This window comes from Physeter macrocephalus, chromosome 21, assembly GCF_002837175.3.
Source record: "Physeter macrocephalus isolate SW-GA chromosome 21, ASM283717v5, whole genome shotgun sequence".
Lineage (NCBI taxonomy): Eukaryota > Metazoa > Chordata > Mammalia > Artiodactyla > Physeteridae > Physeter > Physeter macrocephalus.
This window is the reverse complement of record NC_041234.1, coordinates 14,017,927-14,032,301: the sequence shown is the minus strand read 5'-3', so window position 1 is coordinate 14,032,301 and position 14,375 is coordinate 14,017,927. Positions and strand designations below refer to the sequence as shown.

Genomic DNA, 14,375 nt, shown 5'->3' with positions numbered 1-14,375 from the left:
CATTCATAAGCTTATGTTCTGAATCTAAATAAACTTTCTTTTGAAAAAATTACCAAAAAAATAAGTCAATAGGAATGTATGCATATCAGGAACCCAGGTTAACAGGCTTTTCCAACCACAAAGTGAAGAATCGGCCTCTACCTCACTAGGGGTGACAGGAGCGACTGGATGTGGCCCTGGAATGTGCACTGGCCGTGGCAGCAGTGCCAGCCCTGGCTGCAGCTCAGGCTCGGGCTCTCTCTCCCTCATCTCTCAAAGCCTCTTCATAATGGACTGGAAAGGCACTGGGGACGGTACCAGTGACCTTGGCCACAAACTCCAGCACTTTCATCTTGCTGGTTTCAGCACGGGCTCTGCGGCCCCACAGGAACTCATAGCGTGGGGGATCGCTGTCGGGCACCTGACGATACACCAGGTACTTTTCCTGCACCAGATCTTCTGTGATAAGCTTCCTGGGGTCCCCGAAGACTGAATGCCCCATTCCATCACAGACGCCTAAAATACTCAGGAATTCCCAGATCTCCTCCTCAGAGGCGCGGTCATATAACCTTTAAACATTGTGAATCACTCTGTTGTGTACATGAAACTTATAAAATACTGTACATCAACTACACCTCAATTAAAAAAGATCTATTCTCTTAACAACTTTCAAATATACAATACAGTATTATTAACTATAGTCACCATGCTGTACATTACATCCCCTTATTTTGTAAATGGTTTGTACCGTTTGGCCATTTACACCCATTTCATCCATCCTCCACCCCACACCTGTGGCAACCACCAATCTGTTCTCTGTATCTCTGGGTGTTTTTTTTTTTTACATTTCCACGTATAAGTGAGATCATATAGTATCTGTCTTTGTCTGTCCCTCTGTGTTATTGCAAATGGCAGGATTTCCTTTTTTTTTTTTTAATGGCTGAATAATATCCGAGGGAGGGTGAGAGTGTGACTGTGTGTGTATGTGTGTATCACATTTTCTTTATCCATTCATCTATTAATGAACACTTACGTTGTTTTCATGTCTTGGTTATGATAAATAAATGAATATGGGGGGGTGCAGATATCTTTTCAAAAAAGTTGTTGTTTTCTTTTCCTTTGGATAAATTTCTGGGAGTGGAATTGCTGGATCACATGGTAGTTCTATTTTCAATTTTTTGATGAACCTCTATACTGTTTTCCATAGTGGCTGCATCAATTTACAGTCCCATAAACTCATATTTTCTTGAATAATTTAAGCACATCCTAAATGCAAAAGGTATACAACTTTTCCTAAATTTAAAAGGCATATATCTTTTAAATTTTGGAAAAGAAAGACTGAATGGAGTACGCCAAACCCGTAAGTGAACAACTTTAAATTTTTTTCTCTATCTTCTTATCCTATTTTACTGTGGAGTTCTTTCACATTACCAAGGATATCCCTATTCCAATTCCATGCAATCTTGTTCTGGATCACAAAGATGATTTAAAAATTTTCAATTTCTATTTCAAAAAACAAAATTCTTACTTCTAAATCTGATAAAGAGCAAAAAGTGTCTGACCCATGTCATTCATAAGCTTATGTTCTGAATCTAAATAAACTTTCTTTTGAAAAAATTACCAAAAAAATAAGTCAATAGGAATGTATGCATATCAGGAACCCAGGTTAACAGGCTTTTCCAACCACAAAGTGAAGAATCGGCCTCTACCTCACTAGGGGTGACAGGAGCGACTGGATGTGGCCCTGGAATGTGCACTGGCCGTGGCAGCAGTGCCAGCCCTGGCTGCAGCTCAGGCTCGGGCTCTCTCTCCCTCATCTCTCAAAGCCTCTTCATAATGGACTGGAAAGGCACTGGGGACGGTACCAGTGACCTTGGCCACAAACTCCAGCACTTTCATCTTGCTGGTTTCAGCACGGGCTCTGCGGCCCCACAGGAACTCATAGCGTGGGGGATCACTCTCGCGCACCTGACGATACACCAGGTACTTTTCCTGCACCAGATCTTCTGTGATAAGCTTCCTGGGGTCCCCGAAGATTGAATGCTTCTTTCCATCACAGACGCCTAAAATATTCAGGAATTCCCAGATCTCCTTCTCAGAGGCGCGGCCGCCATTCAAGAAGATCGCACCCAGGAGACGCATCAGGACCCCATTCTTCGGAAGCGGCCAGCCACTCCTCAGGCTGCCTTCATCGGTGAGGTCTAGCTTGCTGACAAGGGCATAGGCACCACCACTCGGCTTGACTTCCTTCAAGTCAAGCACCAGGTACTTTTCCTGCACCAGATCTTCTGTGATAAGCTTCCTGGGGTCCCCGAAGATTGAATGCTCCATTCCATCACAGACGCCTAAAATACTCAGGAATTCCCAGATCTCCTCCTCAGAGGCGCGGTCGCCATTCAAGAAGATCTCACACAGGAGAGGCATCAGAAGCCCATTCTTCGGAAGCGGCCAGCCACTCCTCAGGCTGCCTTCATCGGTGAGGTCTAGCTTGCTGACAAGGGCATAGGAACCACCACTCGGCTTGACTTCCTTCAAGTCAAGACCACGGACCAGTGCCATGTGCTCAGTGGCTCTCCTGAGGATCTCAGGGAAGTGCACCCTGTACATTTTGTTGACAACCTTCAGCATGTCTACCTTCATAATGGGCTCTTTTATATTTCTGCAGTAGGAATTGCACCAACATCCCTGCCTTCCTGGTTAGAAGGTCGTTCCGTAAGCTCTCAGTGGAGGTTGAGGCTTTAGGGCGACGTGCACTTTCTCCTCTTGGCTCTTGACACCTTGTTCAGACGTTGTGCATGAAACAGCTGAGGAGTAATGATGGTGGATGTGGATCTCTGAGGCTCCTAGGAATGCCAGCCACAGGGGAATCCAAGGAAACATCCCCAAAACAGGAGAGGAAGAGAAGAAGGGGACTCTTTCCTGCCGAGTGGTTTGAGCACCCTGGAGATCCTGGGTCGCACCCCGGGCACGCTGGCATTTCTCACGAGCACTGGGTTTACTCTGTGACCCTCGGGAATGAGTGCGATCAGGGACAGCAGGCAGGAGTGTGGGTGACGCCCGCACTTGGAGGAGGGAGGGGGGGCGGAGAATGAGATGGTGTGAGGACCTTCAGCAGGGAGAGTCCACATCAGCTTTAACCAAGTCCATCTCTGCAGGTTTCCTTGCGGGCACTGCCCTAGGAATGTGCAGGGCTCTTGTTCTCCTGGTCAACCTGTCCCTGAGAACCCAGTGGAGAAACGGTGAGCCTTAGGCTGCAGCCTGCCTGCCCTGTGTTTTACTTGCCTAGGGTGACAGCATGGTTGACAGTGGGGCCACTTGTGTTTCTCAGTGTAGGGAGTCCTCTATGGTTAGCTTCAGGATTATCATGACAGCTCTTGGCAAGGCCTGGAAACTCCCCTCTCTGTTACTCTAAAGTTGACACCCCAAAGCTCTCCGGGACCCACAAGAAGGAAGTGAGAGGGGCACCGCAGCCGACCACTCTTACCAGGGGGAACCCAGTAGTTAAAGCTCTGTGGGTACCTCTCTGTCCTGAGCTTGTTAGATCCTAAGTCATCATTTGGAGTCCTCACTTGGATACCGCACGGGGTCATGGACTCTTCCTTTTGCTGACTGGGGGCTGGACCTTCAGACCAAGGATCTCACCTCCTTCCAGAACTCATATAAAATGTGATGGGGATCCATGAAAGAAATAATTGATAAGCTAGAGTTCATTCCCTTAAACTTCTAATCTGCAAAAATACACCATCAAGGGAACAAGAGATGAGCTACAGTCTCAGAGGAAATATTTGCAAAAGACATATCTGATGAAGGCTTTCATCCAAAATATACAGAGAACTCTTAAAATTCAATAAGAAGGAACCTAACAACCCGATAAAAAATGGACGAAAGATATGAATAGATACCTCACTAAGGAAGCTATACAGATGGCAAACAAGCCTATGAAAAGACGCTCACCATCATATACCATTAGGGAACTGCAAATTAAAATTACAACCGGATACCACTACATGCCAAAATCCAAAGGACTGACAGCACCAAATGCTGGTGAGGATGTGATTCAACAAGAACGCTTTCATTGTTGGTGGTGATGCAAATGGTATAGCTGCTTTGGAAGCCAGTTTGCAAGTTTCCTAGTAAACTAAACATATTCTATACTGTTGCTGGGAATGTAAATTGGTCCAGCCACTATGGGAAACAGTATGGAGGCTCCTCAAAAAGTCAAAAATAACCTATGATATTGTCGGCAATCCCACTCCTATCCAAAGGAACTGAAATCAGGACCTTGAAGAGATATCTGCATTCCCATGTTCGTTGCAGCATTATTCATAATAGCCAAGCTATGGAAGCAACCTAAATGTCCACCGATGGATGAATGGATAAAGAAAGTGTAAAATATACATACAATGGAATATCATTCAGCTTTAAAAAGAAGCTAACTTCTCCAGCTATGACAGCGTGAATAAATCTAGAGAACATTATGTTCCAGTGAAATAAGCCAGACACAGAAGGACAAATACTACATGATGTGCTTTATATGAGGAATCTAAAATAGTCAAAGTCAGAGAAGCAGAGTAGAGTGGTGGTTGCCAGGGGCTATGGAGATGGGGAAAATGAGAAGGTTTTAATCAAAAGTTACAAAGTTTCAGTTATGCAAGGTAAGTCCTGGGGATCTACTATACAGCATAGAGTTTACAGTTAAGAATACTATATTGGGGACTTCCCTGGTGGCGTAGTGGTTAAGAATCCGCCTGCCAATGCAGGGGACACGGGTTCGATCCCTCTTCCGGGAAGATCCCACATGCCGCGGAGCAACTAAGCCCGTGCGCCACAACTACTGAGCTCACGCACCTACAGCCCATGCTCTGCAACAAGAGAAGCCACCGCAATGAGAAGCCCGCGCACCACAACGAAGAGTAGCCCCCGCTCGCCGCAACTACAGAAAGCCCGCACGCAGCAACAGGAGACCCAACGCAGCCATAAATAAATAAGTAAATAAATGAATAAAAAGAATACTATACTGTACACTTTCTAACAGGTTAAATCTTATGGTATGTGTTCTTATCACACACACACAATAAAAAGGGTGGGAGGAAACATTTGGAGGTCATAGATATGTTTATGGCATAAACTGTGGTGACTGATAGTTTCACAAGTGGATACTTATCTCCAAACTCATCAATTTGTATACATTAAATATGTACGGTTTTTGTATGTCCATCCTACCTCAATACATTGTTTTTTTTTTTAAAAACCAACTAAACATACTCTTACCATACAATCTAGTAATCATGCTCCTTGGCATTTACCAAAATGAGTTGGAAACTTACATCCACACAAAAACCTGCACACTGATGTTTATAGCAGCTTTACTCGTAATTGCCAAAACTTAAAAGCAACAAAGGTGTCCTTCAGCAGGTAAATGGATAAATAATGGAATACTGTTCAGTGCTAGAAATAAATGAGTTATCAAACCATGAAAAGACATGGAGGAACCTTAGATGTGTATTATTAAGTGAAAGAAACCAATCTTAAAAGGCTACAGGCTGCATGATTCCAACTACATGACATCCTGGAAAAAGGCAAAGCTATAGAAAAAGTAAAAAGACCAGTGGTTGCCAGGGGCTGGGGTCAGGGAGGGATGACTAGAGCACAGAGGATGTTTAGGGTAGTGAAATGACTCTGTATGACACGATAATGGTAGACACAAGTCATCATACATTCGTCGGAACCCACAAAGTGTACACCACCAAGAATGAAACCTAATGTAACTTGGGACTTTGTGTGCTAATGATGTGTCAACGTAGCTTCACAGATCGTAGCAAACGGCCCACTCTGATGGGGGATGTTGATAGTGGGGGAGGTGTGCGCTGTGTCAGGGAGGAGGGTACGTGGGAATCCTCTGTCCTTTCTGCTCCATTTTGCTGTGAACCTAAAACTGCTTTAAAAAAAAATAAAGTGAACTAAAAAAAAAAAAAACTGATGGGGGCGGGTGGTTGTTGCTCAGCTTCACACCCTTCCCTGGGGATTTAAGTCTTGAGTGCAGGCGCAGCGCCAGTTTTCCCCTCTATCCAAGAGTGGGTGGGCGTCTCAGTCCTCACTCAGTTTCCTTGCTCTGCCGCCTGGCAGGGCCTGAGGCTCCCCTCTTTCTCGACCTGAGGACATTTCTTCAGAGAAAGGCTCTTATTTCCCTGAGATCCAATAGGAGGAGGTGAGGGTGGCCTTTACTTGGCCACACCTGCCATGCCATGAGTGACAACTGTTATCAGGCAGCTTGAGACCATATGATGGTGATCCCACTCAGGGTTCTAACTCAGTACCCTGAATCTGACTCACGTGAAGGCCTAAGATTCCCCCCTCTGCTGCCCCGGGACCTCCCCCTCAAACCAAGTTCCTCACTTTTCTGTTATCCCTGAGAAGGATATGAGGCCATCTCTTCCTGACCATTACACCAGGATCTGTCACGGCAACAGGGGGGATTCCGCTGATATGGGTTTGGTGGGCCCTGAACTCTTCAGGGTGCTCACCTTCCTCCTGGCACACCTTGGAAATCCTCTCTCTACTGACCTGAGTTGGCCAACCTCAGGCCAAAGTCTTCACTTTCTCAACCGCTCACGTGGCAATCAGGTTCAGCCACGTCTTGCCAAGGCCGTCTGGGGACGCTGAGGGCTGACGGCAGGGTCAGGAGTCCATGGGACACACTGTTCGCGGGTGGCGGGTGTGCCTCCTTCATTCCTCATTCGGGGTCCTCACCATCTCGCGTGGCAGAGACGGGGACTCCTCCCTCTACCGACCTGAGCTCATCCTCCTAGGTAGGTCTCACAAGTCCCTGAGAACCCCGACGAGTGAGTGAGAGCATGCTCAGGCTGACCACTTTGCCTGGCACGTTGCTCTCCCCAGGCCACCTGTAAGGGGCCCTTCATCGTGGCTCCTGTTTCTCGATCAAAGGCTTCCCGGGAAAGGGCACCTCCCTGCAAACTCTTGACCAGTTTCCCTATCGCAAACCCTTCAGAGACCGGGTCTCCGTCCCAGGAGTGATGTGAAGTAGGGAGGTTGTAACGCGAGGCAGGATGGATCTGCCGTCAAGGAAAAAAAAAAATACATTGGCTTCTCCCTTCTCTTTACCAGCAAGACTTGGCCTTTTAGGTAACTTCTCTTTGCATAGATTTAACTTCCAAATGCAAAGGGCTGTGCAGCATGATTTTCTGAGCCCCTGATCTTTTGAGGTTATCTGACTTTGGAAATGTAGATGATCATACTGTCACTCAATATCTTCCCCTGCTTTCTTCACGCTTTTCAACTATTTTCATACGCTTATTGCTGTGCTTATGTATTCCCATCCAGTGTTTTGGGCACAGAGTCCTCCTTTTTATCACCTGAGATATATTGTGTAGTGAGTGAGAAGCAAGGTGAATTAAGGAACACAAAGTTGGCCTCGGGCTGGGAGGAATGGTAAAGTGTGGGCGTCAGACTTAGTTAGGCCAGGAGTCTAGTTCCAACACTGTCACTTAAAGGCTCTTATTTCCCTGAGATCCAATAGGAGGAGGTGAGGGTGGCCTTTACTTGGCCACACCTGCCATGCCATGAGTGACAACTGTTATCAGGCAGCTTGAGACCATATGATGGTGATCCCACTCAGGGTTCTAACTCAGTACCCTGAATCTGACTCACGTGAAGGCCTAAGATTCCCCCCTCTGCTGCCCCGGGACCTCCCCCTCAAACCAAGTTCCTCACTTTTCTGTTATCCCTGAGAAGGATATGAGGCCATCTCTTCCTGACCATTACACCAGGATCTGTCACGGCAACAGGGGGGATTCCGCTGATATGGGTTTGGTGGGCCCTGAACTCTTCAGGGTGCTCACCTTCCTCCTGGCACACCTTGGAAATCCTCTCTCTACTGACCTGAGTTGGCCAACCTCAGGCCAAAGTCTTCACTTTCTCAACCTCTCACGTGGAAATCAGGTTCAGCCACATCTTGCCAAGGCTGTCTGGGGACTCTGAGGGCTGACGGCAGGGTCAGGAGTCCATGGGACACACTGTTCGGGGGTGGCGGGTGTGCCTCCTTCATTCCTCATTCAGGGTCCTCACCATCTCGTGTGGCAGTGACTGGGACTCCTCCCTCTACTGACCTGAGCTCATCCTCCTAGGTAGGACTCACAAGTCCCTGAGAACCCCGACGAGTAAGTGAGAGCATGCTCAGGCTGACAACTTTGCCCGGCATGTTGCTCTCCCCAGGCCACCTGTAAGGGGCCCTTCATCGTGGCTCCTGTTTCTCGATTAAAGGCTTCCTGGGAAAGGGCACCTCCCTGCAAACTCTTGGCCAGTTTCCCTACTGCAAACCCTTCAGAGACTGGGTCTCTGTCCCAGGAGTGATGTGAAGTAGGGAAGTTGTAACGCAAGGCAGGATGGATGTGCCGTCAAGGAAAAAAAAAATACGTTGGTTTTTCCCTTCTCTTTACCAGCAAGACTTGGCCTTTTATGCAACTTCTCTTTGAATAGATTTAACTTCCAAATGCAAAGGGCTGTCCAGCATGATTTTCTGAGCCCCTGATCTCTTGAGGTTATCTGGCTTTGGATATGTAGATGATCATACTGTCACTAAATACCTTCCTCTGCTTTCTTCACCCTTTTCAACTAGTTTGATACGCTTATTGCTGTGCTTATGTATTCCCATCCAGTGTTTTGGGCGCAGAGTCCTCCTTTTTATCACCTGAGATATATTTTGTAGCGAGTGAGAAGTAAGGTGAATTAAGGAACACAAAGTTGGCCTCGGGCTGGGAGGAATGGTAAAGTGTGGGCGTCAGACTTAGTTAGGCCAGGAGTCTAGTTCCAACACTGTCACTTAACAGCTGTGTGAAATTGAACACATTACCCAACTCTGTGAGCCCCGGTCTTTTCATCTGTGAAATGGGCTTGAGAAGCTCTGTCTTGGGGACTGATAGAATTTATATAATGCCTATGAAGTGCCTGGCCCATTGCCTGGCCGGTACTGAGACTTTCAAGGATGCCAGTTCTTACTATGATTAATTTGTCCCCTGGAGTTTCAACCCACTACACTGAGATTTAATTTTCAATCCAGGAGATGTCAGAGAATAAGCAGGGCTCTAGGGCAAAGAAACCCCTATCAGGCAAAATCCTGCTTAGCAAGGGAAACTAGTATTTCCCTGTGAGAGTATGTCATTCAAGGTCAACATGAGGTAGACTTCCTCAGTAGATGCAACACGAAGCTCTAAAATGTTTCACGGACCAAAAACTTACCTCCCTCTCAGTTGCCCTTCTTTATAAACCACTCCCACGTTCATTCCTTTAACCACCCACGCATATCTATTCCTTGCCTAGAGTTTGCCAAATTACAATCAAGATAACCTAATTTGAATGATGTTTTTTCAGTGGAGTAGGCTCTGGCTCCCCCAACTAGGGCAAAGAGTGCTAGTCCAGTGGCTTCTGGGCATCCCACCTCAGGGGAGTACCACCCTTGTTTCTCAGAAACTCCCTGGAGATATGACAACGTGAATAAAACATCTAATTTGCATAGCGTTCACCTGCACTGGGACAAGAGCACAGGACACATTCTATTCCTGCCTCAGGTGATTTCTCTCTGATTTACCCACAACCCCAAAGTACAGGGAGACCTCGAAGGTATAGCAGGTTTGGTTCCAGACCCCCCAAAATAAAGTGAATAGCACAATAAAGTGAGTCACAAGAATTTTTCGGTTTCCCAGTGCTCTCATAAAATGTATGTTTACACTATACTGCAGTCTATTAAGCGTGCAATAGCGTTATGTCTAAGAACAATGTACACACCTTAATTAAAAAATACCTTTCTGCTAAAAAATGCCAACCATCATCTGAGCCTTCAGCGAGTCCATCTTTTTGCTGGGGGAAGGTATGAAATATCGTGAGAATCACCAAAATGTGACACAGAGACATGAAGTGAGGAAACGCTGTTGGAAAAATGGCGCTGAAAGACTTGCTGGAAGCAAGGTTGACACAAACCTACAATTTGTTAAAAAAAAAAAAAAAAAAAGAAAGAAAAGAAAAAGCAGTATCTGTGAAATACAATAAAGCAAAGCACAACAAAATGAAGTGTGCCTGTAACTGCTAAGGGCAGTTTCCCATTCCAGGCTTTGTCTTTCAACTATACGACCCACCGTCTGAGGATCTGGCCCCTGCTCAAAATGATCAGTCTCATCTAGCCCGCCGCGCACCTAACTTATGACCACCTCCCACTGAAGGACTGACATTTTCCCAAGGCCCGCCACTGCCTTGCGTCAGGGAATTTACATTTGACTGCCATCATCTGAAACCACCCCTCTCCTTTCTTACCCTGTAGTTTCATTTGTCCTTTTGGTCTTAGAGTATATGTATCACCATTTTCGTTATATGAGAGCTGCTTCTCGACTCTATAATTTTACGGTCAGCGGCTAGGTCTTCTTCGTCTCGGCTCTCACAGTACTAGCATGGATGGAGCCTTCTGAGAGCAGATGCTCAATTAACGTTTGGGGAATAAATGAGCCTGTGAGCATGAGGTCTAATTTATTATCATTTAATTCTACATTGTTGAATGAGCCAAGCACATACAGTTATTTATAATTTTATAAATCAGAGTCAAATGAATTAGGAAACCAAATATTGACCATCTTCCTTTTTCTATGCTATACTACGGTATACTATACTATACTTTTTCACATTTTCAAGGAATTGCATATTGCAATGCCATGTTATCTTCCACCACATTACTAAACAAGATGGAAGTTTTCCCAATCTGTTTTACAAAACAGCAAAACTCTTATTCTTATACCTGATAAACAACAGTAAGTATGACTGATGTAATTCATAAACTTACATTATAACGCTAAATAAAATTTCATTTAGGAGGAGCGTTTGAAAAACAGCAAAAAACAAAAACACAGACGTATTTCCAAATTCCCCATACAGAACAGGAACACAAGGGTTTTGATACCCTGTTCCCTCCGTCACAACCAGCCCTACACTACTTGGAACACTGAATGCTCTCTTCAGCCACGAAGTACAGGCTCTGCCCCAGATTCTGTGTGGGAGGAGCTGGACAGAACACTGGAACACCCACTGGCTTGGGCTCTCTCTTCCTCATCTTTCAAAGCTTCTTCATAGCAAGACTGGAAGGCACTGGGGACGGTGTGATTGACCTTGGCCAGGAACTCCAGGACTTTCATCTTGCTGGTCTCGGCGTGGGCTCTCGGGCCCCACAGGAACTCGTAGCGTGCTGGATCACTGTTGGCCACTTGCCGGTATTCCAAATACTTCAGCTTCACCAAATCTTGGGTGATGAGCTTCTTGGGCTCCCCAAATAGGAAGTGCCTCTTCCCAGCATAGATTCTCATCTTATTCAGGAATTCCCAGATAGTCTCCTCTGTGGCGCAGTTGCCCTTCATGAGGATCACACCCAGGAGATGCAGCAGGAGACCAGTCTTGGGGAATCCCCTGACGCGGCCCACGGCCCCATTGTTGGGGAGAGCCATTTTGCTGACAAAGGTATAAGAATGCTTGGTAGGGTCCACTTCCTTTACGTCAATACCAAATACCACCTCCATGCTGAAAGAAGCTCTTCTGAGGATCTCAAGGAATCGGTTTTGGTACTTTTTACCGATAAACTTCAGCATATGTGCTTTCATAGCAGGCTTTTTCTTTTTATACATGTGCATCAGGAACTGCACCAACACATTCGCTGTCTTCCTTAGAGGGCGTTTTCGAGACCGCACAGCGGGGACGGGGGCCTGAGAGGACCTCTGCTTTTTCTCCATTTGGCCTTTGGCTCCTTTGTATGATCTTCTGGGAGAAACACCTGCAGGCTTAGTGCTGGTGGCTCGGGCCCTCTGAGGACTCTTGAGAGTGCTACATGACTTAGCACCCAGCTTTCTCTGAGTAGTAACTCCAAGAGGAGGAGGAGGAGATGAAGACGAGGCGGCTGGAGTGGCCTGAGCACCTGTCAGACCCTGGGTCCCACTTTGGGCCTGGCGGCGTCTCTCACGGGTGCGGAGCTTACTCCTCTGACCCCGACGCATGGTGACTGTGGTCAGGGACAACAGGCAGGAGTGCAGGTAGGACAGCGGGTGATCTGGCAGAGAGGAGAGGGGATGAGAGGGTGTGAGCGCCCACAGCAGGGAGGTACCACCCTGCCTTTAAGAGGGCCGCTCTGTAGGTTTCCACGTGGGCACTGCTCTATGAACACACAGGACTCCTGTTCTGATCACCCTGTCCTCTAAGAACCCTGTGGAAATAATTAAAGTGAGCCCCAGGCTGCAGCCTGCCAGCCCTGCCTGGTGCTTACTGGGGCTGAGAGCAGCAGTGGGCAATTATCTAGTCCTTGTGGAGCCCCCTCTACTCTGGAGCGTGGGGGTCCCCTCAGTTCATATTCAGGACCATCACAGCCACTTTTGGCAGGGCCTGGGTCCCCTCCTCTGTGCTGCTCTAAATTGATACCTCAGACCCAGGTCCTCATCTTTCTGGGATACCTTAAGAAGAAGTGAAGGGGCACCGCAGCCCAGTGCCCCTGCCAGGGGGGCACCCACAGCTGACAGCTCTATGGGACTCTGTCCTGGGCTCATTGGGGTCCTCAGTCCTCATTCAGGGTCCTTGCCTTGGCTCTAGGTAGGGCCTGGGATACCTGCGTCTGATCTGATGTACCTCTTCTCAGACAAAGACTCTCACCAATCTGATACCATCCGAAAAAAAGGAGGGGTCACATACACCTGACTTCCATACCTGGGCTCCTCAGTGCTGCGAGCAAGGAGGGGGGGCACTCTCTGTTGCCTCCTCTGTTTGTGGGTGAGTGGTATCATCACCGTTCTTTCAGGGTCCTCACCCTGACTCCTATAAAGCCCTGGGTCTCTTCCCTCTGCAGAATTGAGGCTATTCAATTAGTCCAACATCCTCACATCTCTGAACTCTCCAGACAAATGAGAAGAGTGCTTCAGCTTGACAGATACTCTTGGTTTCTACTCAGAACACGGGCAGAATTTATAGGACCCTACATTTTAGAGTCGGTGTTCACCTTAGTCCTCACTCAGGTCTCTTACCTTGACTCTGGGTAGGACTTAGGACTCCTCCCACCAATAACCTGGGTAGTCCACCCTCAGACCAAAGCCCTCAATTCCCTGAGTCCCTAGAGGGGAAAGTCAGGGTCCTACATATATGACTACCCCTGGCTGGAGCCTCCCACAAGTGTAGGGGCGCTGCTTTGTGGTGCCACCCCTAATAATGGGGATAGGCCCCCTCATTAGTATTTAGGGCCCTCACCTTCACCTCAGTTAGGACCTAGGTATCCTCCATCTGCAAGATGGAGCTACTCCCTAGACCAAGGCCCTCCCATCCCTGAGACATCTCAGGCAGAACTCAGTTTGATGGCTCTGTTGGGGCTTCCCAGGGCCTACAGCAGCTGCGAGACTTAGTGCAGTTTGTTATGGGCCGAGTGGCACCCCTCACTCCCCACTCAAAGTCTTCACCTTGACTCCAGCCCAGTACTGGGAATTTTCTCTTGGCCGGCCGGAGGCATGGCCCTCAGATGAAAGTTCTCACTTCCTGGAACCTCTGAAGCCAAAGTCACGATGACTCACATCCGGCCACAACTACTCAGGGTCTCTGACAGCTGACAGCAGGGGCGGGGGTCTGTGGTCCTCCAGTGTTCTGGAGTCGGTGGTCCCTAGGTCCTACATACAGGGTCCCCATCTTGGAAGCTGTCAGAGCCTGGGACTCCTCCCTTTACTGAACTGTGCCCACAAGCTTCACCTCCTTGAGCTCCTCGGGGGTGGGGTGAAGTCGGGGCCTGCTATATAGGACCACCCCCACCCCGGCCTGGAGCCTCCGGGAACTGAGTGCATGGGTGCTGCTTTGTTGCCATCTCTACTCCCTCATTAGCACTCAGGCCCCGCCCCGCCCCCTGCCTTGACTTCACTTAGGGCCTAGGTTTCCTTGGTTGACAGAATCAGAAAATTCTCTCTTAGATTATTACGGCTTTCCCCCTTGAGAATTTCCAGGCAGAACTCAGCCTAACGGCTTTTTGGGAACCTTCCACTTTTGATCACAGAGGCGGGATTTGTGGGGGTCACCTTTGTTACGGGAGGGGGGAAGGGTCCCTTGGGTCCGCATTCAGGTCCTCACCTCGACTGCAGATCAGTCCTGGGAATCCGCCCTTGGCCGAACAACCGCCGTGAACAACCGTCCAGCTCCTCGCCCCAGGACCGGAAGTGTGGGGGCCACTTCCGGCTATGGCTGCCTTGAGTGGGGTTCCAAGGGCTGACGGGAAGGGCGGGGCTCTACCGGACCCCGGGGTTCAGAGGTCAGCCATCCCTTCATCCTCCCTCACGGTTCTCTCCGGGCCATCTGTCAGAGCCCGTGACCCCTCCCTCTGTGGTCCCGAG

General features: G+C 48.1%; 2 protein-coding genes across 2 annotated transcripts; both read right to left on the bottom strand.

Annotated features, from left to right (window-relative positions):
- Nucleotides 1-223: 223 nt before the first annotated feature.
- LOC112061861 (melanoma-associated antigen B2-like) lies at nucleotides 224-8,197 on the bottom strand. The gene is given in 5 exon segments (XM_024116656.1): nucleotides 224-424; nucleotides 2,242-2,632; nucleotides 2,634-2,756; nucleotides 6,856-7,052; nucleotides 8,135-8,197. Coding segments are annotated over 5 exon segments (975 nt in total).
- A 2,797-nt stretch (nucleotides 8,198-10,994) lies between these two features.
- Nucleotides 10,995-12,020, bottom strand: LOC102982400 (melanoma-associated antigen B3-like). The gene has a single exon (XM_024116657.1). The coding sequence runs from the start codon at nucleotides 12,018-12,020 to the stop codon at nucleotides 10,995-10,997; it is 1,026 nt and encodes a 341-aa protein (XP_023972425.1).
- Between the last annotated feature and the right edge of the window lie 2,355 nt (nucleotides 12,021-14,375).